Raw genomic sequence first — 25,546 nt, forward strand, 5'->3', positions numbered from 1 at the left:
AGAGACAGAGACAGAGACAGAGACAGAGACAGAGACAGACAGACAGAGAGAGAGAGAGAGAGAGAGAGAGAGAGACAAAGACAGAGAGACAGAGACAGAGAGACAGAGACACAGAGAGAGACACAGAGAGACACAGAGAGACACAGAGAGAGAGACAGAGACAGAGAGAGAGAAAGACAGAGACAGAGAGACAGAGAGAGGTCAACAGCTCAGTTCAAGATCCCTAGTCATTTAGTATTTTATTCTGTTAGTAAGTTTGTATAGAGTAGACCACATGCCCTTTCCCATTAGCTACTGTGGGGTAGGATAGATCAGAGAAGGAGAAGATACTCCTTGACAGTCATCTACCAATGAGATGAAGGGAGATAATAGCATTGGCTGGCAAACTATACTTCTTGTTGATATAAAACAGGTATGATCCCAGAATAGCCCTGGAGGGGATCCCCCATCTGTAACTGACTCAACCTGAAATTTTCCCCTGTGAGGCTCACTGGGGTATGGGGGAAGAGGAATAGCAAGTAAGCAAGATAGTTCACTGTAGATAGAACTGGTTCTGAGCTGACCAGACAGTAGAGAAAGGAAAATGTCTATTTCTCCATCTCCTTCTCCTCCTCTTCCTTCTTCTCCTTTTCCTTTTCCTTCTCCTCCTCCTTCCCTTACCTTCTGTCTTAGAATCAATACTAGGTTTTGGTTCCAAGGCAGAAGAGCGGTAAGGGCTAGGCAATAGGGCTTAAGTGACTTGCCCAGGGTCACACAGCTAGGAAGTGTCTGAAGCCTGATTTGAAGCCAAGACCTCCCATCTCCAGGCTCTGCTCTCTAATCACTGAGCAAACTAGCTGTCTTTCCATTTCTTTTTTACGGTAACAAGTCTGTGCTGTGTACTTAGGAATATATATGAAATCCAGGCCAGGAGAAACAAAAGAAAGAAGAGACAAAGTCATTATCTCATTGGGAAGAGGAGTCACATGCAGAAAACTAACAGCGACCAACCCATATATAATCCAGGGCTAAAAAGCTAATGTTTGTGTAGTATAAGCTAGACATTATTTCATGCAACATTAAAAAACCCTGTGAGTGCCCAATTTGCAGATGAGAAGATAGGCTCAGAGACCTCACCCAAGGTCATACAACTAGCTGGGGATGGAACTAGGACTCAAACTCAGATCTCCTGACTCCCTCCCCCCCCCCCAATCTAGTTCTCCTCCCCCTATGCTAACTACTCTGCCTCCCTTCTTTGGGCTTTATGTCTATCTTCAGCATGGCCAGCCATTTGCATGGACGACTTGCCAGGCAAGAGGCGACCTACTAATATGGTTTTAAGGGCTCCAGTTTTCTATTCCTCTTGACTGCCTTTATTTATCAAGGAACAAAGACTAAGCCTCTCATTCCATAGTCAGAGGTTGGGCTTCTGAGGCAGATATGCTAGGAATGCAAAAGAATGTGGTCCAGGGTGCCAAGGAGCCTGGAATGGGAATTAGGAGGGCAGAGGTCCAGTCCCACCTCTTCCACTAACATTGTGTGACCCAGGTCAAGGTGTGTGTGTGTGTATGTGTGTGTGTGTGTGTGTGTGTGTGTGTGTGTGTGTGTGGTTTGTTTTCTGGGCCTCAGTTTCTTTCTTCTTTGTAAAATTAGAGAATTAGCCACGTTAGACCTATAAATTCTCTTCCAGTTCTCACATCCATGGTTTAAGGGGTTTAATCAATACCTTTTATGGTTGCATCTCTGTTTGCTTAGAAGGAATTCCTGGCTTCCAAAGGTTGAATGGTCTTGTTTTTCCTCGAGTATAGTTTACTGTCCTTTGTTATTTCTTCTCTTCTCTCCTGCTCCCTTGAGAACATCAGACCTCCTCACTCTCTGCCCATCTTTCCACAGGTGGTTTGCAGGTCGGATCTCCAGGCAGTTTGCAGAAGAGATTTTGCTCAGAAGAAATCACCTGGGAGCCTTCTTGATCCGGGAAAGTGAGAGTTCCCCAGGAGAATTCTCAGTCTCTGTGAAGTAAGCCTTTCTTGTCTATCCATCCTCCTTCAAGATGGCCACTCTTGGGGGCCTCTGGCATAGTATGAGCTTGGGTGGTACTTTGGGGGTTCCCAGTGGGAGGTAGCATTAATGGCCCCAGCAGACTGGGTTAGTTGGTACTGCCAAACACCCAGAATCAGAGAAGAATTCAGGGTCAATGTCTCCCAGATTTGGAGAATCCACAGGAAATCAGTATAGTGATAAATGGCTGCCACATGCCCAACACTGTGGGCAAGATGGTAGAAGGCACAGTTCCTGTCCTTAAAAAATCTACAAATAGTGGGGGTAGATCAGACACATACATAAAAAGCTACAATACAAAGCTGGATGTGACGAGTGCCAAAAGAAAGCATACCTCCTGCTATGGAGAGTCAGAGGAAGGGATGACTTCAAGCTAAGGGATTTTATGGATTCATGTGTGCACATGTGTGCATGCCCATCTCTCTCTCTCTCTCTCTCTCTCTCTCTCTCTCTCTCTCTCTCTCTCTCTCTCTCTCTGTGTGTGTGTGTGTGTGTGTGTGTGTGTATAATTGAGAACTTGGTGGGATTTCCAGATTTGTAGATGGGAGAGAAGACACGAGCCAGTGAGGAAGTAGGGCAGATACTCTTTCAGATAAGGAAACTGAATTCCTGCCTTGTCCAAAGTCACAGAGTGACTAGTGGAAGAGCTGGGACTAGAACTTAGTTCTCATTACTAGATGAGTTTTGTTTCATGACATCTAGATAGTACAGATAATAGTGTGCTCCATCTGGGGTCAGAATACTTGAGTTCAAATCTAGCTTCAGTTACTTGAGTAAGTCATTTAATCTCTGTCTGTCTCAGTTTCTTTCATCTATAAAAGGTCGATAATAGCACCTACCATCCAGGACTGTTGTGAAGATCAAATGAGATAATATTTGAAAAATACTTGTAAACCTTAAAGTGCCATAGCTATTATTATCAGCACAGGACTCTTTCCAACAGATTTTTAGCCCTTAGTATTTAGTGTCAGAATGGATGGCCCTGTGACTTTCTGATGGATTTGTTATGTCCAAGAATGTTTTCTTGTTGTTGGTCAGTCATTTCAGTCATGTTCAATTCTTCATGACCCCATTTGGGATTTTCTTGGCAAAGATTCTAGGATGCTTTGCCATTTCCTTCTCCAGCCCATTTTACATATGAAGAAACTGAGGCAAGCAGAGTTAAGTAGCTCATCCAGAGTCACACAGCTAATAAGTATCTGAGGCCAGATTTGAACTCATGAAGATGAGTCTTCCTGATTTCAAGTCCATTGTTCTATCCACTCTGACTATAACTCCTTTTTAGAGATTTTCTTGGCAAAGATACTAGAGTAGTTTGCCATTTCCTTCTCCAGCTCATTTTACAGATGAGGAAAGTGAGTCAACCAGGGTTAAGTGACTTTCCCAGTAATAAATGTCTGAGGTCAGATTTGAACCTAGTTCTTCCTGACTCCAGGCATAGTGCTCTATCTACTGTACCACCAAGTTCTTTTTTAAATTAAATTAAATTATTTTATTTTATTTTTAAACCCTTACCTCCCATCTTGGAGTCAATACCGTGTATTGGTTCCAAGGCAGAAGAGTGGTAAGGGTAGGCAATAGGGGTCAAGTGACTTGCCCAGGGTCACACAACTGGGAAGTATCTGAGGCCAGATTTGAACCTAGGACCTCCTGCCTCTAGGCCTGACTCTCAATCCACTGAGCTACCCAGCTGCCCCCTCACCAATTTCTTTTAGTACCTACCAAATTCTTTCTCTTCTTTTATTGTCTTGCCTGGAAAAGTCTGCTCTTAAGTATTGTAAGGGGGTTAGGGAAGAAGTCAGTTCTGCCACTCCTGACCCCTATAAGCTGATGTGCCATTGGAGAAGGGCTAAAGAGGAGAGTGATGAAACTCATTGCCAGCTCGGCTTCTTCCCAAAAGAATAGGCTGCTGAGTGGGCCAACATCCTCTTGCGTCTAGTCATAGCTGCTGGCCCAAAGTTGGGCCATATGGTACTGCATATTTTGGATTTTGAGTGTATGGTTATTGCTTTGGGACACAGAAAGGGATTTCTTCCAGCATAATCCAATACTGGCCCCTGATAGGTGATTGGCCTAGATTTTATTTTCAAGGCCTGATCCCTCCATTGGAACATGACATTTGTAAGGTAGAGCTTAGACACAGGCCTGAAGGCTGTTACTCAGAGTGGGAGAAGAACCCAAAGTTACCAGAAAGGAATTGCTGATCACCCTTCTCTAAGCTCGGTCTGTTCAGGTCACTGCCCTCAACTTGCCTGAAAATAAATCTATTTAATGAGCCACTGGGTTTTTCACTTCTACTTTTTTTTACTTGAATGGTCTCCCCCATGGATCAGGTGACATAAAGGTCCAGAAGCTGTCTAACCCAATGAACTTGTGACCCCAAATGAAACAAGGTTAGGGGCCACCCAGCTGGGGCCCTAGAATTAGACCTCTGATGTTTAGATGCCTAGCTATTAAGGGGAAGTTACTAGAATCAGAATCAGAAAGTGACTTAGAGATCATCTAGCCCAGTGATGGTGAACCTGTTAGAGACCGAGTGCCCAAACTGCACCCTCACATGCATGTGAGCCACCCCCTTACCCCAGACAGGGGAGGGAGGAAGTGCTCCCATTGGGCTGCTGGGCAGAGGGGTGGGTCATGTGAGAAATGTCCTCAGGTGGGATGGAGAGGGGGAGGGGAGGAAGCATTCCCATTGGGCTGCTGGGCAGAGGGGTGGGTCATGTGAGAAGTGTCCTCAGGTGGGATGGAGAGGGGGAGGGGAACAGCCCCCACCAGCACACGTGCCACAAATTCACCAACACAGATCTAGCCCAGTGTTTTTGTTTTATACATGAGGAAACTGGAAAATCAGAGAGGGTTAGTGACATATGGAGCTGGCTCTCCTCTCTTGATGCCCATAGAAGTGAGTGCGACTAACAAATGCCCTACCCCAATAACTCTAAACAGGGGAGCCAAGATGGCAGCTTAGTAGCAGCAAAAGCTGAAACTACTCTGACAATTCTTCCAAACCCAATAATTCTGAACAGGGAGGTTTTTTTTTGTTTTGTTTTGTTTTTTATCTTCCTGAGCAGCTGGGTCTGTGCATTAAACCCTTTAAGTTTCAATGGTGGGGTGGTCAAACTATCCCCTAAGAATAGTCAGATAAATAAAGCATCCAACTTCTCAAAACCCACCCTTCCAGATACATAGACAGGCTGGACTACCTTAGGTACTAGCTAAACATTCTCTTGGGTTAAATCCTTCAATTTTTTGGAATAAATTCTACTTTCTTTAGGCTCTACTTTTAGAGTCTAAATACTTGGATAGATGATTGCTAAGATTCCTTCTAGTCTACAACTAAATTCCTATGATTAGGACTAGAATGGTCAAGGGGTAGAGAGGGAACGTGGAAAGGTATTGAAGATACACTTGCTAACTTTTACTTTTATCTGAAAGGAAGAATCAATCAAATAATTAATTAATAAGCATTTGTGACCCAACTTCACCCAAAAAGAAGAGGACAGGCTATGCAAATTACTGGCAAGTGAGTTTGACTTTTATTCCTCCCAAAATTCTAGAATCCATTTATTACAGGTGAGCAGTTAAGTGGCTCTGTGGTTAAAGTGACAGGCCTGGAGTCAGGAAGAGTCATTTTCCTGAGTTCTAATCTGGCCTCCAACACTTACTAGCTGTGTGATTTAGTGTCTTGGCCAAGAAAACTCCAAATAGCTGGAAAGATTTGCAGGAACTGATGCAGAATGAAATAAGCAGAAATGGGAGAACATTGTACACAGTAACAGTAATATTGGATGATGTTGGTTACTTGGTTACTCTCAGCAGTGCAATGATCTGGGACAATCCTGAAAGACTTAAGACAGGGAATGCTCTCCATCTCCAGAGAAAGAACTTTTGGGGTCATCTTTCTCATCAGTGCACTTTTTTATTTTATTTTGGGGTCTTGGTTATGTATGAGTGTGCTTTTACAACAATGACTGATACAGAAATGTGTTTTGCATGACAAAAATAAAATTTTTAAAAAGAAGAAGAAAACTCCAAATGGGGTCATGAAGAGTTGGACAGGACTGAAAAATGACTGAAAAACAACATACACTAGGCACTTTGCTTGGATGTTAGAGAAATATTAGCTTGCCCCTGGAAGTTGGCATAGCACACACAAAAAGACAAAGTATAGTGGTATAGGAGAAGACAGCAGAGCCTTTTATGTTCAAATTCTGATTCTGATACTTCCTAGATGCATGTCCTTGGGTAAGTCACTTCATTCCTTATGCCTCAGTTTCTTCTGCAAAGATGAGTTTAATAACATTTGCTTTACCTGCCTCATAGGGTTGTGTAGAAAGCAATACTTTGTAAGTCTTTAGAGAGCTTCCTAAAGGCAAGTTACTATTCTCCATTACTGGCCATTGGTTAGGGATGATGTAGAAGGAATCCATGATAGGCAGAAAGACTGGACCAGATGATGTCAAAGGTCCTTCCAACTGGAAGCCTATGATATAATACCTCTTCCCTCCTTCACTAACAAAATCTGGATGTCCAGGTCCCCGAACCATGCAAGAACATAGATAGGAAAATTTATAGGATTTATCCAGTTGCAAGTCTCTCTCCCTCCCTCCCTCCCTCCTTCTTTCCCTTCCTCTCACAGAGAGTACCTTGATTCTTCCTTACTGCAGAAACAGAGGTAACCACTTTCTGTCTTGGCATTAGGCCTCCATATATATATAGTGAGGAAAGGGGCAAGATTCCTTATAAAGCTTTGCTTAGTAGCAATGCCCAGAAAGTAGGGCCCAGATCTTCGTTGTCTAATCAAGGTTCCCACCAAAGTCATGGGGTTGTGCCACTTCCATTCTCACTGGAAGGCCACCCCGACTTCAAACCCTTCTCTGAGCAAATCTCTCTCTTGTCCCAGAAGGCACAAGACTCTGTCCTTGTGGGGTGGATTGGCCCTGTCTAAGAAAGATAGAAGACAAACTACTTAGCCTACCCTGAGGCTTATAATATCCTAGACTCTTTGCCCTGGATAGACCTCCTGAGGCAAGGGTTAGATTCCTCTAGAAGGTAACAATACGAGGCATTTGCCTTGTAAACTATGAGGACAATAACAGTCTGTCATCTCTAACCTCTTGATTAAAGTATCATACATTTTGGTTTGTCCAGCTTGTCCAAATGTCCCTAAATCTGGTATGGAATCCCAGAATCATAATATTTTACAGCTAGAAATAGAAAGGCACAAGTGTGTATTAAGTAATCACTATGAGCCAAGCACTACCCTGGGTTATACAGATATTATCTCATTTTACAGTTGAGGAAACTGAGGCACACAGAGGTTAAGAGATTTGCCCAGGGTTACACATTGAGGAAGTATCTGAGGCAGATTTGAATTTAGATCTTCCTGACTAGAGACTTGACTTGACCAAGGCTCTAATCCACTGAGCTACCTAGCTGGAAGGGTCCTGGAGATCACCTTATTTTACAGAGGAGGAAACCTAATAAGGGTCAGGGGTCAGGATTACTTACCTAAGGTTACATAATTAATTAGTGACATATCTAGAACTAAAACTGTGGTTTCCTGCCTGTCTTTTTTGCATGGCAAATGTTTGCCCATTTTTTGGTAAGAGATAGAAGACAAAGTTAAAAGAGATGGTTCATGCCCTTGAGGAAGGTGCAGTTTCTATCCTTGGGGAAATAACATACAGGAAAAATATGTAGGAAATAGTAAAAACAATAACAAAAACCTAATGAGATTTATTTATAAGGATAAGTGCCAGTTTGAGGAGTCTGGATAATAAAAGCTGTCTGGATACCAAGAATAAACAGAAAAGTTTGACTAGGATGCCCAAGAAGGTTTCTTGGAGGATGTTGGACTCGAATTGGACTTTAAAGGATCGAGTAGAATTTAGGCAGCTGGGTGACCTAGTGCCTGGCCTGGAATTAAGAGTACCTGAATTTAAATCTGGCCTTAGACACTTAACTAGCTGGGTGACCCTGAGCAAGTCGCTTAACTTTCTTTGCCTCAGTTCCTCATCTGTAAAATAAGCTGGAGAAGGAAATGGCATATCACTCTAATAACTTTGCCAAGAAAACCTCAAATGGGGTCACAAAGAGTCAGATACAACTAAAAAATGTCTGAACTAAAACAAAAAGAATTTGGAGACGGGGAGGAAGGGTACTTTTGGGGGCTTGGGAAGAGGAAATAGTATGAGCAAAGTCGCAGAGACAGGAATATTCATTGTATCTAGCTGGCTGGTATGAGATTTAGGTGCAGATGAACTATAACCCAACTAAAAGAATTGGCAGAGGTGATTGCTGAACCTCTGTCAGTGATTTTTTTATTTTTTCAATCAAATTTTATCATTTTGAGTCAATAAAAATCTTCCTTCTATCCTTTTGACACTCCCACCACCACCACTGAGGAAGAAATAAAAACCAAATTCCCTGTTATACAAACATGTATGATCAAGCAAAACCAATCACTACATTGGCTATGTCCAAAATAACATGTCTCAATCTGTTCTCTGAGTCCATCACTTCTCTATCAGGAGGTGGGTAGCACATTTCATCATGAGTCCCCTGAAACTGTGGCTGATCATTATGTTGTTCAGAGTTCCCAAGTCTTTTAAAGTTGTGTATCAATGATTTTTTTTTAAATCTCATAGAGAATGGGAGGATTGAAGAACAAATGTCCCAACTTCCTCAAAAAGGGATGAGGATAGACTATATAAATTATAGGCAAATGAGCTTGACTTTTATTCCTTCCAAAATTCTAGAATGTATTTATAACAGGAACCTCTTCACAAATGCTATGGGGGTGGGAGTGGGAGGAGAGAGAAGATCCTGAAATTCACAGGCTCCTACTTTCCAAGGAGCCCTTGTGCTTCCATTCCTTTGGAAATCCCCATTTTCTCTTAGATCCTGCATAGTGTTCATAAATCACCTCAGACACAAGTTTATAATGAAACAAATAATTAGATTAGTAAAAGCAGAGTAAAATCAAAGGAATGCAACAGAGGCAAGCATACCTAGAACCCATGGCTCAAGGAAGTCACCTCATTTTCTTCTCACCCCTTAGGATAGAAAGTCAGAAAGTCATGAACTCCAGCCTTTCCCCATTCCCTTGTTCCCTTCCATATCACAAAAAGGGGAACAGAAAGAAGACATATACTTCTTTAAATTTTTATTTATTTACTTAGTTATATGTAGAAATAATTTTTTAAATTTAATTAAAAAAACCCTTCTGTGTTAGAATTGACTAAGTAGTAATTCCAAGGCAGAGGAGAGATAAAGGCTAGGCAATGAGGGTTAAGTGATTTGCCTAGGGTCACACAGCTAGGAAGTGTCTGAGGCCAGATTTGAACCCAGGACCTCTCATCTCTAGGCCTGGCTCTCAATCTACTGAACCACCTAGCTACCCCCAGAAACAATTTTTGACAGTTGTTTTGTGACATTTTAGGATTCAGATTTTCTACCCCCAACCTAGGCAGTATATAGTTTAATATAGGTTAAATCAAGGCTTTCATGCAATAAATATTTCCATTTTGCTCCTGCCGTGACAGAAGACATCACACATACAATAAAAAAATTCATGAAGAAAATAAAGTAGAAGATGATTATTCTTTGATCTGAAATCAGATTCTGACAGTTCCTTCTTTATCTGTGGATAGCATTTTTTGTCATGGGTCTCTTGTGGATATCTTGGGAACTTGCTTGATTGGTAATAGTTTAGTCTTTCACAGCTGATTATGATATAATATTTTTGTTTTTATATACATTGTTCTCTTGATTTCACTCACTTCACTTTGCATCAGTTCATAAAAGTTGTTTCAGGTTTTTCTGGACTTATGCTGTTCCACATTTCTTATGGTTCAATAATATTCAGTTACAACCATATACCACAACTTGTCCAGCCTGGCCATTTCCCAAGTGATGAATGACTCTCAGTTTCTAATTCTTTGTCACTAGAAAAAAAAAAGCTGCTAAAAAGATTTTTATACAACTATGTCCTTTTCCCTTATCTCTGACCTTTGGAAAACAAACCTAGTAGTGGCATTACTGATCCTAAGGGTATGCAGTTTTATGGCCCTTTGAGTTTGGTTCCATTTTGCTCTCCAGAAGAGTTGTATCAGTTCACGTTCCACCAAGAGTAGACATGTGCTTCTATTTCTCAATAAAGAGGGAGACAGATTTCTTAGTCACCAGTTGTGATTAACTCATGTAAGTGGTAAAAGGGGATTTTGGTTGGGTGAATATTAAAAGGTTTGGTCGCCAGGGAATTGAATAATTATGAGTCCCCAATTAAAGAATATCTTCAAGTCAAAATGACTTTTATGGAAGTTTATTTACAAATGAGGAGAGGAAGAGAAAATAAGAAAATCAGAAAGAGGATAAGATAGGATAATTAATCTAACACACTAAGTAATTTGCTCCAGCCCTCTACTTTAGCCCAGGCAGGTCTAATTAGTCCTCAGTTGAGGGAGGCTCAGCCTTGAACCTGAGGGCCAGAGGGCCCCGGAGGTGAATGAAGCAAAAGCTTCAGTCACAGAGTCTCTTTTGAAAAGGAAGTTCCTTTAGAGAAGTTCAGAAAGATTTAGTCTTCACACTCACCACGTGTAATTCTAAGGGGAAGATTTAAGAACAGTCTCACCAAGGTCTCAGGGTCCCAGGTCCAGTGCTCCTCCAGGTCCAAGTCATGAACCAGAAGAGTTCCTTCAGGTCCAAGATACGAACAAGAAGAGTAGTTGAACTCACTGAACTCTCTTTTAAAGGGGCTTCTTTTTCATCACTTCCTGTACCTTCCTCTTAGTTCACATGTCCAATCACAATAGACGCGTTTCTTAGGACTGCCCAGGAGGCAGTCAATAAATTTTGATTCGTCACTCACTCTGGCACAGGTGGGTCACAGACCTCCCAACTTGTGAATTAAGTGGAGTAGTTTATATTTTTGGTGATTAGATTTGAGAATGAGCAAGGTAGATTTAATCTCATCATCACACTCATAAATAACTGCTACAGTTTGAGGTACAAAACTCTGGCTGAGCAGGATAATAATAAATTGGTCACTATAAGCCAAGCATCCCAAGGCATGTTGTTCTCTTCCAGCTCCATCTCCCAGGGAAGTCTTGTGTAGGTCACCAGTTTATCTTGCTTGCACCAGGCTATTGGAGTAGGAGCATTTCTCAGCCTAACTTTGCTGGCATAGGAACAAAGGATGGATACCACATTTCCATGTCTGTACCTGTACTCTCATTTTTTTCTATCTTTGTCTCTTTTTCTCAAGTTCCATGCATTGCTCCCATGTTTTGTGTCATGTCCACAAGTTACTCCATCCGATCCTAAGTCATCTTCTCTAGGCACTAGGCATTTGGGGAGAATAAGGCAAGCAAAGCTATACCAAAACATTAAAGTATGGAAAGACTGCTCTGCATATCGCTAAAGGGATGGCTAATGAACATCTAGATAAGGAAGCAGTGATCACAAAATGCAAATATGGCTTCATGGGGAGCAGGTCATAACAGCCTAAACTTATTATTTTTATTTTTGGACAGGATAACAGTCTTAATAGGTGAGAGGAATGCTGTAGATTTAGTCTGCTTCATTTCTAGCAAAGTATTTGACAAAATCTCATGTTCTCCTTGTGGACAAAAGTAGGGAGATATGTACTGGATAACAGAATAGGTGAATTCAGAACTGATTGGATAGCTACACTTAATTATAATTCATTAATAAAATTAAGAATCATTAATAAGTCTATCAATAATCATAAATAACCATATCAATATAGAAGAAGGTATATAGCAGAGTGCCCTAGAAAACTGTGCTTGACCCCATACTTTCTTAACATTTTTATCAAAGATTTTAATCTAATGACTAATAACTTAATATTATCTTGTATATAGTTTCCTTTGTATATATTAATTTGTGTGTAGTTTCACTAGACTGTATACTTCTTGCAGATAAGGACTGTCTTTTCTTTTTCTTATTAGATCCTTGGTGTTTGGCACTTAAGAAGCATTTATTGATTGATTAATGACTTAAATAAAGGCATAAATGATATATTTGCAGATGACACAAAGCTAACATTTGATGACAGAGTCTAGAGCCAAAACAATATTTACAGGTTAGATTATTGGGCTGAATCCAAGAAGATGAAATATAATAAAGATAAAAGATAGTAAAAATTTTAAATGTAATAAAGATACAAAGTTTTACATTTAGATTTTTTTAAAAAGCAAACAGCTCCACGCACTCAAGATGGGAAAGTTATGACCAGACATTAATTCCTCTGAAAAAGATTTGGAAGTCTTGGTAAACTGCTAGCTCAACATGAGTCAGCAGTATGATATAACAGCTCAAAAAAGCTACTGTGATTTTAATCTACATTTAGAAGCAAGATGCCCAGTGGTAGGGCGGTAATAGTCCCACTGCTAACATCATGTTCATTTCTTGGAGCCACATTTTTGGAAGGATATTGATAAACTAGGGAGTGTCCAGAGGGATTAGAGGGAGGGGCATGAGATCTGTCTTCAAGTCTTTGAAGAGCTGTCATCTGAAAGAGGAATTAGATTTGAGTTGCTTCTTTCCTGAGGGGAGAGATAGAAGTATTGGGAAATTATAGTCATAGGTTTTGCTTAAGATAGGCAGATTCATGCTTAATGTAAAGAAATTTTTCCCAACCAATACAACTGTCCAAAAATGGAATGGGCTGCCTCAGGAAGGAGTGAGTTCTCCCTCACTGGGGAACTTCAAAGAGAGTTTAGTGGTTTGTCAGTTATTTTGCAGAGATTTTTGCTCAGGGCTTTGAAGGATGGGTTGCATTGTTGTTGCTTGCTCTCCATTTTTGAAGCAGACCAATGATATCACAGGGTGACGTCTTGACTTGTGTGTGAATTGGCCTTAAGTGAGGCAGAATTGCATAAAGTTGTTAGCTTCACTCTCTCTTACAGTGTATTCAAAGTCCAAAGGCAAGACAAAAATAGTGATGATGGGTGATAGCCTAGGCTGCAGTGGATGACCTTGGCATCTTGGACTAAGCTCTGAGTGCTCCACAGCACCTGCTTCAGCCACCTTCATGGCCATTGGAATAGTTTGTTCTCATCCTTCCATTCCACCAGGGAAGTCTTCGCATGATTGGGGTAGACATCCTCTTAACTCACCAACAGGTTTATGGTCCATTGGTTACCTTCAGCCTGGTTTAGCCCATCTGCCAAGATGGTTTTCTTGGGGTGTGGTTGCTACTTATGCTATAGTTTCTTGGAGCCACAGGTGAGAGTTGGGTGCCAGGTGGATACCAAAAGTGGGTGAGCAGCCCTGAAAAGGGCTTGGGAAAGCCCTCACTTCAGAGGTGCTAGTTTTCCTTGAATACCTATTCACTAAGACAAGTATAAGAGATGAAAGAGGGCACTCTAGAAAAGGGGACAAGATGACTTCTGAAGTGTCTTCCGGTATCAAGATTCTATAAGCCATAGTCTGGTTACAAAAAGGAAACTGTCTTGGTTGGAGTGGTGGGTATATGTATGGAAGCAGTACGAGATAAGCCTGAAAGTTAGGAGTGGAGGATCTTGAAATTAGTATTCTGGACTGTATCCAGAAGGCAAATGGGGAACCGCAGAAAATTGCTGCTCAGGGGGTATGACCTCATAAAAATCAAAAGATTTCAAAAGATTCATTAAAGCTATCCTAGTGATTGAGCTGGGGAGTCTGCCAGGGATGAGAGAGCATAGACTGGTTCCATTAGGCAGAGTGAGTCTAGGACCAGGCTGAGCTCTCCCTAGTGCCCAGGTTTAGGGCACAGAGCATGACTCTTCAAATGTTCCTGTAAGAACAAAGTCTTGGGGTTCCTAAGAGATTTTCTATGCTCTCTGCCTAGCAGTCTGATTCTCTCATGCCAGCCCACAACTCCCTGCTAAGAATCCCTCCCTCATGTTGCAGACCCACCAGGCTGAGAGTCTAAAAACTCAGAGCCAAGACTGCTCAGAGAGTGGTTAGTTTTGAGAGGAGAAAAAGGGAAAGAGGTATTCATGGGTCCTGACTTTGAGTTGTAGAATGAGAAACAGGACCAAATCTTCCTGTGTTTTACTCCTACTGAGGCCAGGCTTTTCTGCAATAGTGAGTCACTGACATTTCACTTTTCTCATGACAACTCAGTGAAGTAAGTAGTGCAAACATTGGTTTTCCCTTTTGACAGTTAAGGAAATTGAGGCACAAAAAAGTTAATTGACTTCTTAGGGTCAAGGCCAGGATGGAGGATTAGGACTCAAACATGGGCCTTCTGATTTGAAAAGAAAGGACTTTACATTCCACTAGACTGCCTGCCATTAACCAGAACATTTTAACTCTCTGGGCCTTAACTTCTTTATAGATAAAATGGGGAAAATAATGTCTGGACTATTTGCCTCACAGATATGCAATAAAAGGATTTAAAAGTGCTTTTTGGGCAGGTAAGTAGTGGATAGAGCTCTAGGTCTGGAGTCAGAAAGACCTGAGTTCAAATGTGGCCTCAGACACTAGCTATGTGATCCTAGTCTGCTTCGGTTTCCTTATCATAAACTGGAAAAGAAAATGACAAATTACTCCAGTATATTTGCCCAGAAAACCCCAGATGGGGTCATGAAGAGTCAGACACAACTAAAATGACTGAATAATTACAATCTTTACAAAGATGTTATTTTATGGAAAATAAAGAAATAGTTATTTATTATTATTGTCTTAAGGATAGATATCTCTCAGAGCAGATAGAGAGCCAGGCCTGGAGATGAGAGGTCCTGGGTTCAAATGTGACCTCAGACACTTCCTAACTGTGTGACCCTGGGCAAGTCACTTAACCTCAATTGTCTAGCCCTTATTGTCCTTCTGCCATGGGACTGATACTTAGTAAAGATTCTAAGACAGAAAGTAATAGTTTAAAATTTTAAAAAGACTATATATCTCTTCCTCAACCACCTTGCCAGTTGGTCGGTTGTCAAGGAGTTTTTTTGTTTGTTTGTTCCCTATTAGGTCAATTCTATGTCAATTTCCTTAAATTTCCATAGAGGCTCCATTGGCCAATCAGCAGTGATCACTGAGCTCCACTAGATGGCGCCCTTTGCCCACAATGTCTCCCCTGGAGGCAAGGCAAGAAGAAGCAATAGGCTACCATGTTTTCTTTAGCCAGAGTTCCCTTGAGGCAAGCCCTGAAGGGAACAGCAGAGTGGAGGAAGGACTGCTCTGACCCTTTCTTATAACATACAAAAATCTAATGTGATCTTAGTCTGCACTTCGAAGCATATGCAACCCACATACACACAAATGCCAAAGCTAGCATGTTCGAGATAGGGCATGACCAGAGGAATTTACTGGAGCCAAGTGGCTTGGAAGGGCTGATTGTTAAATTTTCAGGGTGAGTATTTGCACCTTAGATATTGCAAGTCTTACAAATCGGGGCTTGATTTACTGTTTTGTTGGCTGTCTAGACTTAAGGAAATGATAGAAAAAAGGTTAGTATTAAATCTTAAATTAAATCTTAAATTTAATTTAAATTAAATTAAATCTTAAATTAAATCTTAAAACTGTGTTCTACGTCCATTTGGGGGGGGAGGACTGGGGGGGGGCTGTTAAACATTTACCAGCATATCTCTAGCTGGGACTTGTGGACAAAGTACAGACAAGTAGACTGGCTATTGCTGTCATCCTGCTTGAAGGTGTTATGATATAGTGAAAAGACGGTTGGTGGAACTGTGACCCAATCCCACCATTTTGAAGAGCGATCTGGAATTATGCCCCAAAGTTATAAAACTTCTATAAATACTCTTTGACCCAGAAATACCACTATTAGATCAATTTTCCAAGCTGATTAGGGAAAAGGGAAAAGAATTTATATGTTCTCAAATATTTGTAGTAGTTCTCTGTAGCAGCAAAGAACTGGACATTGAGGGGATGCCCATCCACTGGGGAATGGCTCAACAAGTTGTGGCATATGACTGTGATGGAATACTACTGGATGGAATAAAACGAGGAGCAAATTAATTCAAAACAAAACATGGAAAGGTCTACATGAAATTATAAAAAACAAAATGAACAGAACCAGAAATATTAGTTGAAGAATAACTTGCGAACCGATAAACAGAAACAAGGAAGACATAATTTTTTGGTCAAGTGATGCTTTCTCTAGTAGGGAGAGGAGGGATGGAGGGAGATACCTGGAAGCTTTAATGTAACAAATAAGCACATAGATCAATTAAGGCAGCTAAATTATCTCCTTATCTCACCCATGGCAAATTTGACTGTGGGAGAATATCATGACTGTTTCTGTTTGACCTTATCATGCTTTTTTTTTTTTTTTTTTTTTAAAAAACAAAACCTTTACCTTCCACACTAAATATCAGTTCCAAGGCAGAAGAGGAATAAAGGCTAGGCAACTGAGGTTAAGTGACTTGCCTAGAATTGCAGATCTAGGATATATCTGAGGCCAGGTTTGGACCCTAGGACTTCCTGTTTCTAAGCCTGGCTTTCTATCTACTGAGTCACCTAGCTGCCCCTACCATGCTTTTAAAAAAATTAGCTAATTGAATTTACAAAGAGAAAAAAAAGACCATTCAATAAGGACTTAGAGATTTGGGTTTGAATTCTCCTTCTGCTATTACCCTTGTGAACCTGAGCAAGACACTTAATATCTCTGAGTCTCACTTTCCTCATCTGTACAAATAAAGATCTTATATAAACCTTCTAATTCTAAATCTTATGAGCCCGTGACCACTGGATCAGATACTTTGCCTTTCTCTGACTCTATTTGCTTCTCTGTAAAATGAGTGGTTTGGACCTGGACGGTCTGTTCTACTTCTGACATTGTTATGTGATGTGTATCAGGACACCTAGAAGAGGTATCGAAAGGAATAGAAATGGCAGGACAGCCAATTTCAAATGTTTAAGATGCCATTGGACTATATTTTTCTCATAGATGGAGTTTGACAGGATTTCTTCCTTATCTACTTTTGCAATCAATTTATGGATTTATTTATTGGATTAATTATTTGGGTTTATTAGATTATTTAATTTAATTAATTGTCCTTTGACTTTTATAGAATTCCATTATGAATCTCTCTTGTCCTATCTACCCCCCACCATCCCCATTTTGGTAGTTCTTTTATGACTTGTTCAGTTTCTTTTCCTAAAATTGGGTTATTTAAGGTGGCAGCTGAGTGGCTTACTGGATTGAGAGCCAGACCCACAGACAGGAGGTCCCAGGGTTCAAATCTGGCCTCAGATACTTCCTAGCTGTGTGGCCTTGGGCAAGTCACTGAACCCTCATTGCTTATCCCTTGCCCCTCTTCTGCCTTAGAACTAATACACAGTTTTGACTCTAAGATGGAAGGTTAGGGTTTAAAAAGGTAAAATAAAATAAAATTGGGTTATTTAAATTTTCTTTCTTATTTATGTAATATAGATAACTTTTTTGGTAAATATTCACCTGCTTTTTTTGTTACCAGTTTTATTGGCAGATAATTGTACAAAATATTGTAATAATTTCTTTATTTCTTATTCCTTTGTTTTAAATTCTCTCTAGGCAACTAGATGGAAAAGTGGATAGCAGCGTGCTGGGCCTAGAAGTCAGAAAGACCTGAGTTCAAATCCAACCTCAGGCATTTATTAGCTGTGTGACCTTAAGCTAAGTCACTTAACTCAGATACTTCAATTTCCTCAACTATAAAATAGGGAACATAATAGCCTATTTCCCACATTTGTTGCAAGGATCAAATGAGATTATATTTTAAAGCACCTAGCACAGTGTTTGAGATATTTTAGGATATAAATGCTTGTTCCCTTCCCTCTTAAAATTTTTTGGTTTTGTTTTTTAAACCCTTGCCTTCTGTCTTAGAATCTACACTGAGTATTAGCTCTAAGGCAGAAGAGCCATGAGGACTAGGTAACTGGGGTTAAGTGAAAAACTTTTTATTCCCATTCTGTAGTCATTAGAGATCTATTCTATCTAACTGCTAAAATCCTATTCAGGTCTTCCTTGCTTACCTCTCTATTTGTGAGATTTGTCTAAGTCTAAAAGATGTCATATTAAGGAACCCCTCTATTAGAGTTGTCTCTATTTCTTCTTGTAATTCAATTAACTTTTATTTTAAACCTTTAGATAATATGTCATTCAAATGTATATATTAAGATTCTATATGATTTCATCATCTATTTTTTTAAACTGTATTCTGAATAACCTAAAAGAACATTTTCATGTGCAAAGCAGAACAGAAATCATATTAAATCATGTGAAGCCATGAATCTCCATTATATGCAGCTTGCTTTTTTAAAAAGTATAATAAAATGTAATAATTTCAGTATATCCCTTTTTTCTTTTAATATTTTATTTTTTCCAATTACATATAAAGTTAATTTTTATTTAAAAATTTTGAATTCTAAATTATCTTCTCCTTCTCTTCTTTTCTCTGCCATTGAGAAAGCAAACAATTTGATACAGGCCAGTGATGGAAAACCTTTTAGTGGGGCAGGTGAAGTGAGAAATGTCCTCAGGCACATGTGGAGATGGGGAGGGGAGCAGCTTGACTTCTCTTCCCTCTGGTTTTCTGGTAATGAACTCTGGCAAACTCTGTGCTGGGGTGATGGTGCACATGCCACAGAGAGGGCTCTGGGTGCCTTCCCTGGTACATGTGCCATAGGTTCACCAACCATGAATATAGGTTATACATGTACAATCATCAGCATGTTACTTTCAAAGTAGTCCTACTTTTCTGTTTCCTTCCAAACTTCCATAATTCTTCAATGTCCTTCTTCCCTTTTTCTTGTCAGCCCTAGCTCTAAGCTCCCTTTTCTTTACTCTGACATCTCTCTCCCCCTAATGAAAAAGTCTTTGTATCAAATATGCAAAATCAAACAAAACAACTCCATGTATTTTCCATATTCAAAAATAAGACTCATTCTGCACCCCAAATCCATCACTACTATATCAGGAGATGATAATATGGATCTCCATTGGTCCTTGGGAGTTGAGGTTTGTCATTGCACTGATTAGTCTTTAAGTCTTTCTGAGTTGTTTTTTTAATGATGTTGTCACAATATAAATTGTTCTCCTGGTTTTGTTCATTTTCTCTTTCATCAGTTTATAGACATCTTCCCAGGTTTTTCTGAAACTATCCCTTTTGTAATTTCTTGTAGCACAAAAATATCTCATGACATTCATATAATTAATTAATTAATTAATTAATTAATTTGTTCAGCCACTCTCCAATTGATAGTCACCTTATTTATTGCTATTTGGGAGTGATTGTCCCCCATGCTGGAATGTTCTCCCTCTTCCACTCTAACTTCTTATTCCCTAACACATACTCTTTGGATCAGTAACATTGGCTTCCTGAATGTCCCATGAACAAGATGCTTCATGTCATGTACTGACCATCCTGGTTCCTTTAAGTCCCAACAAAATCCCACCTCCTATAAGAAGCCTCCCCAACCTCTTTTAATTCCAGTGCCTTTCCTTTGTAATTACTTCTTATTTTCCTGTTATTTAGCTTACTTTTATACATATTTGTTTGCATGTTTTTCCTCCCCACTGCATCAGATTATAAATCCCTTGCCTTTTGCTTCTCTTTATATACCCAAGGTATAGTTTCTTTCATGTGGTAGTGTTAAGAAGTCTCTCTAGACCCATCCTCCCAATAAATGGAGAGGGAAAGTCAAAAAAGGGTTGATTGTACAGTTGATCTCTTTTTTGTCTAGCGCATAGGAAGACAGAAACATCCCAAACCAAGAGTCAACTTCTTGCAAACATATCTTGTTGTTTGGAGAGCTCCCTTAGTTTACCCTTCCTACATTTCTGACTCCAGCATGATCTTCCGGCTTTGGGACTCCTAGAAATATTCCATGATATCCTTAATTAGTTAATAAGCATTTATTAAGTGTCTACTGTATGTCGGGCTCTGTGATAAGGGCTAAGGAGACAAATCAAAGGACATAACAGTCCCCACACTCAAAAAGTCTACATGTTAATCAAGGAAGTAACAAGTACATCTATATGTAAACACACACACACACACACACACACACACACACACACACACACCAAAGTAAATAAATGAAAAGTAATTAAATTCAGAGTAGGTTAGGGTACACATTGAACTAGCAGCCACAGGGGGTAGATCTAGAAAGGCTTTCATGCAGGAGGAATTTGAGGAAGAAAGGGACTGTGTGAGACTGAATTGGGGAGGGCATCCAGGCAACTAGGTGACTTAGTGGAGTTAGGAAGACTCATATTCCTCAGGTCAAATCTGGCCTCAGACACTTTCTAGCTGTGTGACCCTGGGCAAGTCACTTCACCCTGTGTGCCTCAATTTCCTTTTCTGCAAAATGAACCAGAGAAGAAAATGACAAACTACTCCAGTATCTTTGCCAAGAAAACCTCAAATGGGATCACAAAGAATCAGACACACTTGGAATGACTGAATAACACATTCAGTCATGGAAGACAGCTATGCAAAGGCAAAGGGTGAGAGAATTGTCATGTGTGACAAACAGAGAGAAGGCCAGTTTGGATGGATTGAGAAGTGCTGGAAGTGGGGTAATGTCCAATGAGGCTGGAAAGATAGGTTGGGGCAGTGTCCTAAAGGGCTTAAAAGCTAAAGAGAAGAGTTTATATTTTATCCTAGGGCAATAGGGAGCCACTGGAGTTGACTGAGAAAGGATGACATGGTTGGGTCTGTACTTATGGAACAATTACTTCAGCTATAGTGTGTAGGATGGAGTAGGCTAGTGAGAGATTTAAAGTAGGGAGACCAATTAGTAGGCTGTTGCAATAATCGAGGTGAGGTGATGAGAGCCTGAACAAAGGTGGTAACTGTATGAGTAGAGAGAAGGGTTGAATGTGAGGGATATTTTCAAGGGAGAAAAGGTAAGACTTGACAACCGATATGTGGGGTGATGGAGAATGAGCAGATGAGGATAATGCTGAGGTCACGAAGTTGGGCTACTGAAAGATGATGGTGCCCTGGACAGCAAAAAGGAAATTCAGAAGAGGGTTGGGTTGGAGGGGAAAGATGATGAGTTTTGGACATGCTGAGGCAAGTACCCTCTTACCTTCCCCTTGTTTCTCAGCACTCGGAACCAGGAACAAGAGTGAGCTCTGTACCAAGGCCCCACACCAGGCTAGATGGAAAGAGCTCTGACCTGGGAATCAACAACAGGGCCAGGTGGAGGGTTAAATAAGGTAGGCAACTGCCCAGGGTATAACACATAGGGAGGGTGGGAGGTGAAATAAGAGAAGATACTTTAAAATTATTACCATTTTAAAAATGTACACATTTTTAACGCTAGAAAATACCCCTCTCTGTGGCATGCTGGTCTTTATTTTGTGTTATGTCCACATGCAAAGTTCATTTAAGTCTTGAGTAAACAGTACATCTTGGCAACAGGTACAATTTTCAGACCTTCATCTAGATCACAGAAACACCTTGTTCCAGTTTATAGACCTGTAGACTAGGGGCAGCTAAGTGGCTCAGTGGATAGAGAATCAGGCCTAGAGATGGGAAGTCCTGGGTTCAGATCAGACCTCAGACACTTCCTAGCTATGTGGTCCTAGACAAGTAACTTAACCCCATTTGCCTAGCCCTTACCACAATTCTGCCTTGGAACTGACACTTGGTGTTGATTCTAAGACAGAAGGTAAGGGTTGAAAAATAAAAATAAATCAAACTCATAGATTGTTATAGCTAAAGGAGACCTTAGAGACCATCCAATACAACTTCTTCAATTCTACAAAAGAGAAAACTGAGGCCCAGAGATCAATCAGCCAATTAAGCAACAAAAATTCATTAAGTACATAGTAGGCTATGTACCAGGTACTGTAGCAGGCTTTAGGGATACAAAGAATGAAATTATCATTACTTGCATGGCACCCAGCTGGTACATGCCAGAGCTAACACTAAACTCCAAATCTCCCTTTTTTAAGACCACCATTCTGACCACTTCTATAGTCTCTTTAGTTCTAGTCAGAGTCTCAAGTCTTCCTTGAACTCATTTCTATTGCCTTGGGCAAATTATTCCCCCTTTCTGGACCTAAGTTGTTTTTTGTTTTTTGTTTTTTCAATCTGTGTCTTGAAAGGGCCTTGGATTAAGGGATCTTTAAAATCCCTTCCAAATCTGATATTTGGCCCCTTGTAGAAGTATTTGCAATTGAACAGGAAAGTTCATGTAAGTCAAAGGGAGAAGTCCTAATAGAGGAATTTCTGGATGTATCTGAAGGACTGAAGTTTACCAGGGAGATGGCTGCCTTTTCAGTGGTGTGGAGGTCTGGGATGATTCTTCCTGTGTTCTGATGAGACACATGGAAGATGAATGGGAAAATCAGAGCCCAGGTATTATAATGGCAAGGATTCCCACCTTGGTAGAAACCCACAGGTGTAGGTGCAGGTGCAGGACACACCTCAAGAGCCAAGAATGCAAAATGTCTTAGAAGATTGTTTGGGAGCCTCCCAGAGATTAAAGGTCCTTCTCTTCTCTGTACACCATCTATCCCTGAATATCTATCTATCTATCCATTTATCTTCCTGCTCATCCATTCATTCATCCATCTATTTATCCATCCATCCATCCATCCATCCATCCATCCATCCCTCCATCTATCTATCTATCTATCTATCTATCTATCTATCTATCTATCTATCTATCTATCTATCTATCTATCTATTGTCTGTCTATCTATATATCTACCTATCCATTCATCCATCCATCTACCTACCTACCTACCTATGTATGTATGTAGGTATCTATCCATCTGTCTTTCTCTCTACTTTTGAACATCTGTATGCTGAGGAACATCTCACCTCCCTTACACCTTCACTTCTTAATCAGTCAGTTAGCACTTATTAAGTGCCTACTATGTGCCAAGTACTTTGCTAAACACTGAGCATACAGAAAAAGGCAAAAGTCAGTCCTTGTACTCAAGGAGATCACAATCCAATGGAGAAGACAACATACAAACAACTATGTACAAACAGGATAAGTGGGAAATATTCAACAGTGGGAAGGCTCTAGAATAAAAAGACATTAGAGTTTGGAAGAATGGGGGTGGGGGTTTGGGAGGAGAGATAAAATGAGTTTAAACTGTCTACTATGTGCCAGGCACTATGCCAAGTTCTTGGGAGTATAAAGAAAAGCAAAAACTAGGTCCCTGCTTTCCTGGAGCACACATTCTAATGAAAATCAAGTGGTAGTTCTTAATGATATAAGGCCACTGAGCTAAAGGAAATCAGACTGCAGATCTAAAAATTCATATTTCAATTCCAGAGTCTGAAGGACATCAGTCCTTTCCTCTTTCTTGGCCTTCATTTCTCACTTGTAAAAAAAAAAATAATCTTTTTTTTTTAAACCCTTAACTTCCATCTTAGAATCAATAATAAGTATTGGTTCCAAGACAGAAGAGCTGCAAGGGCTAGGAAAGTGGGGTTCAGGGACTTGCTCCAGATCACACAGCTAGGAAGTATCTGAGGCCAGGACTTCCAGTCTCTAGCCCTGGCTTTCAATCCATTGGAATACAATAATCTTTAAAGTCTCTTCTGGCTTAAACATTCTAGGATTTGAAGTTCAAGGAACCTAAAGTTAGGTCCCTCCCCTTCGGATTTGTTAATGCCACCATTTTGATATCATTAATAGTATTAACCAAATTTATTTAACTTGGCCAGTGTGTCTATGAATTTTTTGTGCTCCATGAGGTAATGACAGACATGTAATGGCTTGTAAAACACCCACCCCTAATCCCTGGGCTAGTCTCCAGGATATTAGTCAAACTCCCGGTGAAGGATGTTGATATATATGTATATCTGCACATACAGAGATGTAAATCAAACTGTCATTGATTTAACTTCATACTGGCTTCTGTTTTGAGATAAATATCTGTATCACAGCTAAAGACCATGTGTAGGCTAATGGACACAGGAAAGAACAATTAGCAAATTCATGAAATTTACACTTCTGTTGTCTAAGATTAGTTTTCCTGAAGTAAGATGTTCTGCCTGTATTAGGCCAATGCTAGTCATAAGTAAATGAAAATGTATTTGATTTTTCACATTTGAATTTCCCCAATTTTTTCTTTCTTGGATCATGAATGATGGATGATCTCATATTCAAAGGACCCCTATAACTAGCTAAAATTAAGGCAGACACTCATAACTTATGGTTCTTTTCAATAGAAATGCAAAAGAATCTTGATTCATGGATGTGCTAATTATTCTGGTCATAATTTGTCAAAATACCAGGGTGAGAGGTCTGGAACAACAACATTCTCATACTGAGAATGTAAAAGAAGCTGAGCATCTAGATATTATAGGCCAGTTAGTATTATTTGTTGTGCTTATTTTTTAATCAACTCTTTGAACCCCTGAATATCAAACCTCCTCATTGTTCAGAGGAGGAAACTGAGCCTACACAATGAATTAGTGGCAAAATTGTGATTGGAACTCAAGTCTCCTGACTTCCAGTGCAAAGAAGTAACTGCAGGCTGACCTTATCTTGAGTCTTTTTTTTTTTTTTTAATTATAGAATCCAATTCCAGACCTGGTTCTCTATCCATTGTGCTATGTAGCTGCCCCAAATCATAATTTTTTTTTAGTTGTGTCTGACTCTTCATGAATCCCATTTGGGGCTTTCTTGGCAAAGATACTTGAGTGGTTTGCCATTTCCTTCCGCAGCTCATTTTACAGATGAGGAAACTGAAGCAAACAAAATTAAGTGACTGGCTCAGGGTCAGTCAGTGAGTGTCTTAAGCTAGATTTGAATTCAGGTCCTCCTAAATTCAAGCTGCATCATCTAGTTGCCCCCAATATTGAGATACAGTTTATTGGAGGCTGAACCATTGGTCCTCTAAATTGGTTCTTCCTTGGTTTTCAGCCAAGGGCAGCAGGGACAAGGAGAGAGGCTATGCCCACCTAATTCCTTGTTTTTTTTTTTCTTCCCCTGACCCATCTGTCTACCTGGCTAGAAAAACCAGCCTGGTGAGCTATGCTGCTGATGCAACCCGAGAACAGTTCAGTGGAACTTTTCTGCTGGGCTCAGCGTTCCCCTGGCTCTCTGAGCAGCAGTCTGTCCGCCCCAGCTCACACAAAGATACATGCCCTTGGCACTTCCTGTTGAGCATCAATTCCTTCAGCTGCTCCCCTTGGGGGTGGGGAGTGGGGAAAGGGAAGTCCTTCTGGCTCCATCCCAACACTGAGCTCATCCATCATCCATACCCACCATCTACCAGGCAAAAAATCCAGCCCCCAACAACATCTTATCAATACTTCCTGGAGGACCAACCATGTAGGAGACAGGGAGAACAGACATTGTCTCTGACCTCAGAAACTCAGCGCCTAGCTGACGGAGGAATGAAAAGATATCCAGTAATACCAGACAGGGACGAATGAATGGGATGGACAGTAAATGCTGCAGGAATAGAGGAGGAAGGAGAGATCACTGAGTTAGGGTGGGCAGGGAAAGATTCACAAAGGATATAAGCTTCAAAAAGCAGTGGAAGGGGGGCAGCTGGGTAGCTCAGTGG

At 40.4% G+C, this 25,546-nt stretch overlaps 1 protein-coding gene across 1 annotated transcript in view; it reads left to right on the plus strand.

Annotated features, from left to right (window-relative positions):
• Window positions 1–25,546, plus strand: part of LOC123250522 (GRB2 related adaptor protein) — a 75,447-nt gene that overhangs the window by 28,073 nt on the left and 21,828 nt on the right. The window contains exon 3 of the mRNA XM_044679638.1: window positions 1,873–1,995. Coding sequence (XP_044535573.1) covers window positions 1,873–1,995 — 123 coding nt within the window. The remainder of the gene's footprint in view (window positions 1–1,872; window positions 1,996–25,546) is intronic.

The sequence above is a fragment of the Gracilinanus agilis genome, chromosome 1 (assembly GCF_016433145.1).
Source record: "Gracilinanus agilis isolate LMUSP501 chromosome 1, AgileGrace, whole genome shotgun sequence".
Classification (NCBI taxonomy): domain Eukaryota; kingdom Metazoa; phylum Chordata; class Mammalia; order Didelphimorphia; family Didelphidae; genus Gracilinanus; species Gracilinanus agilis.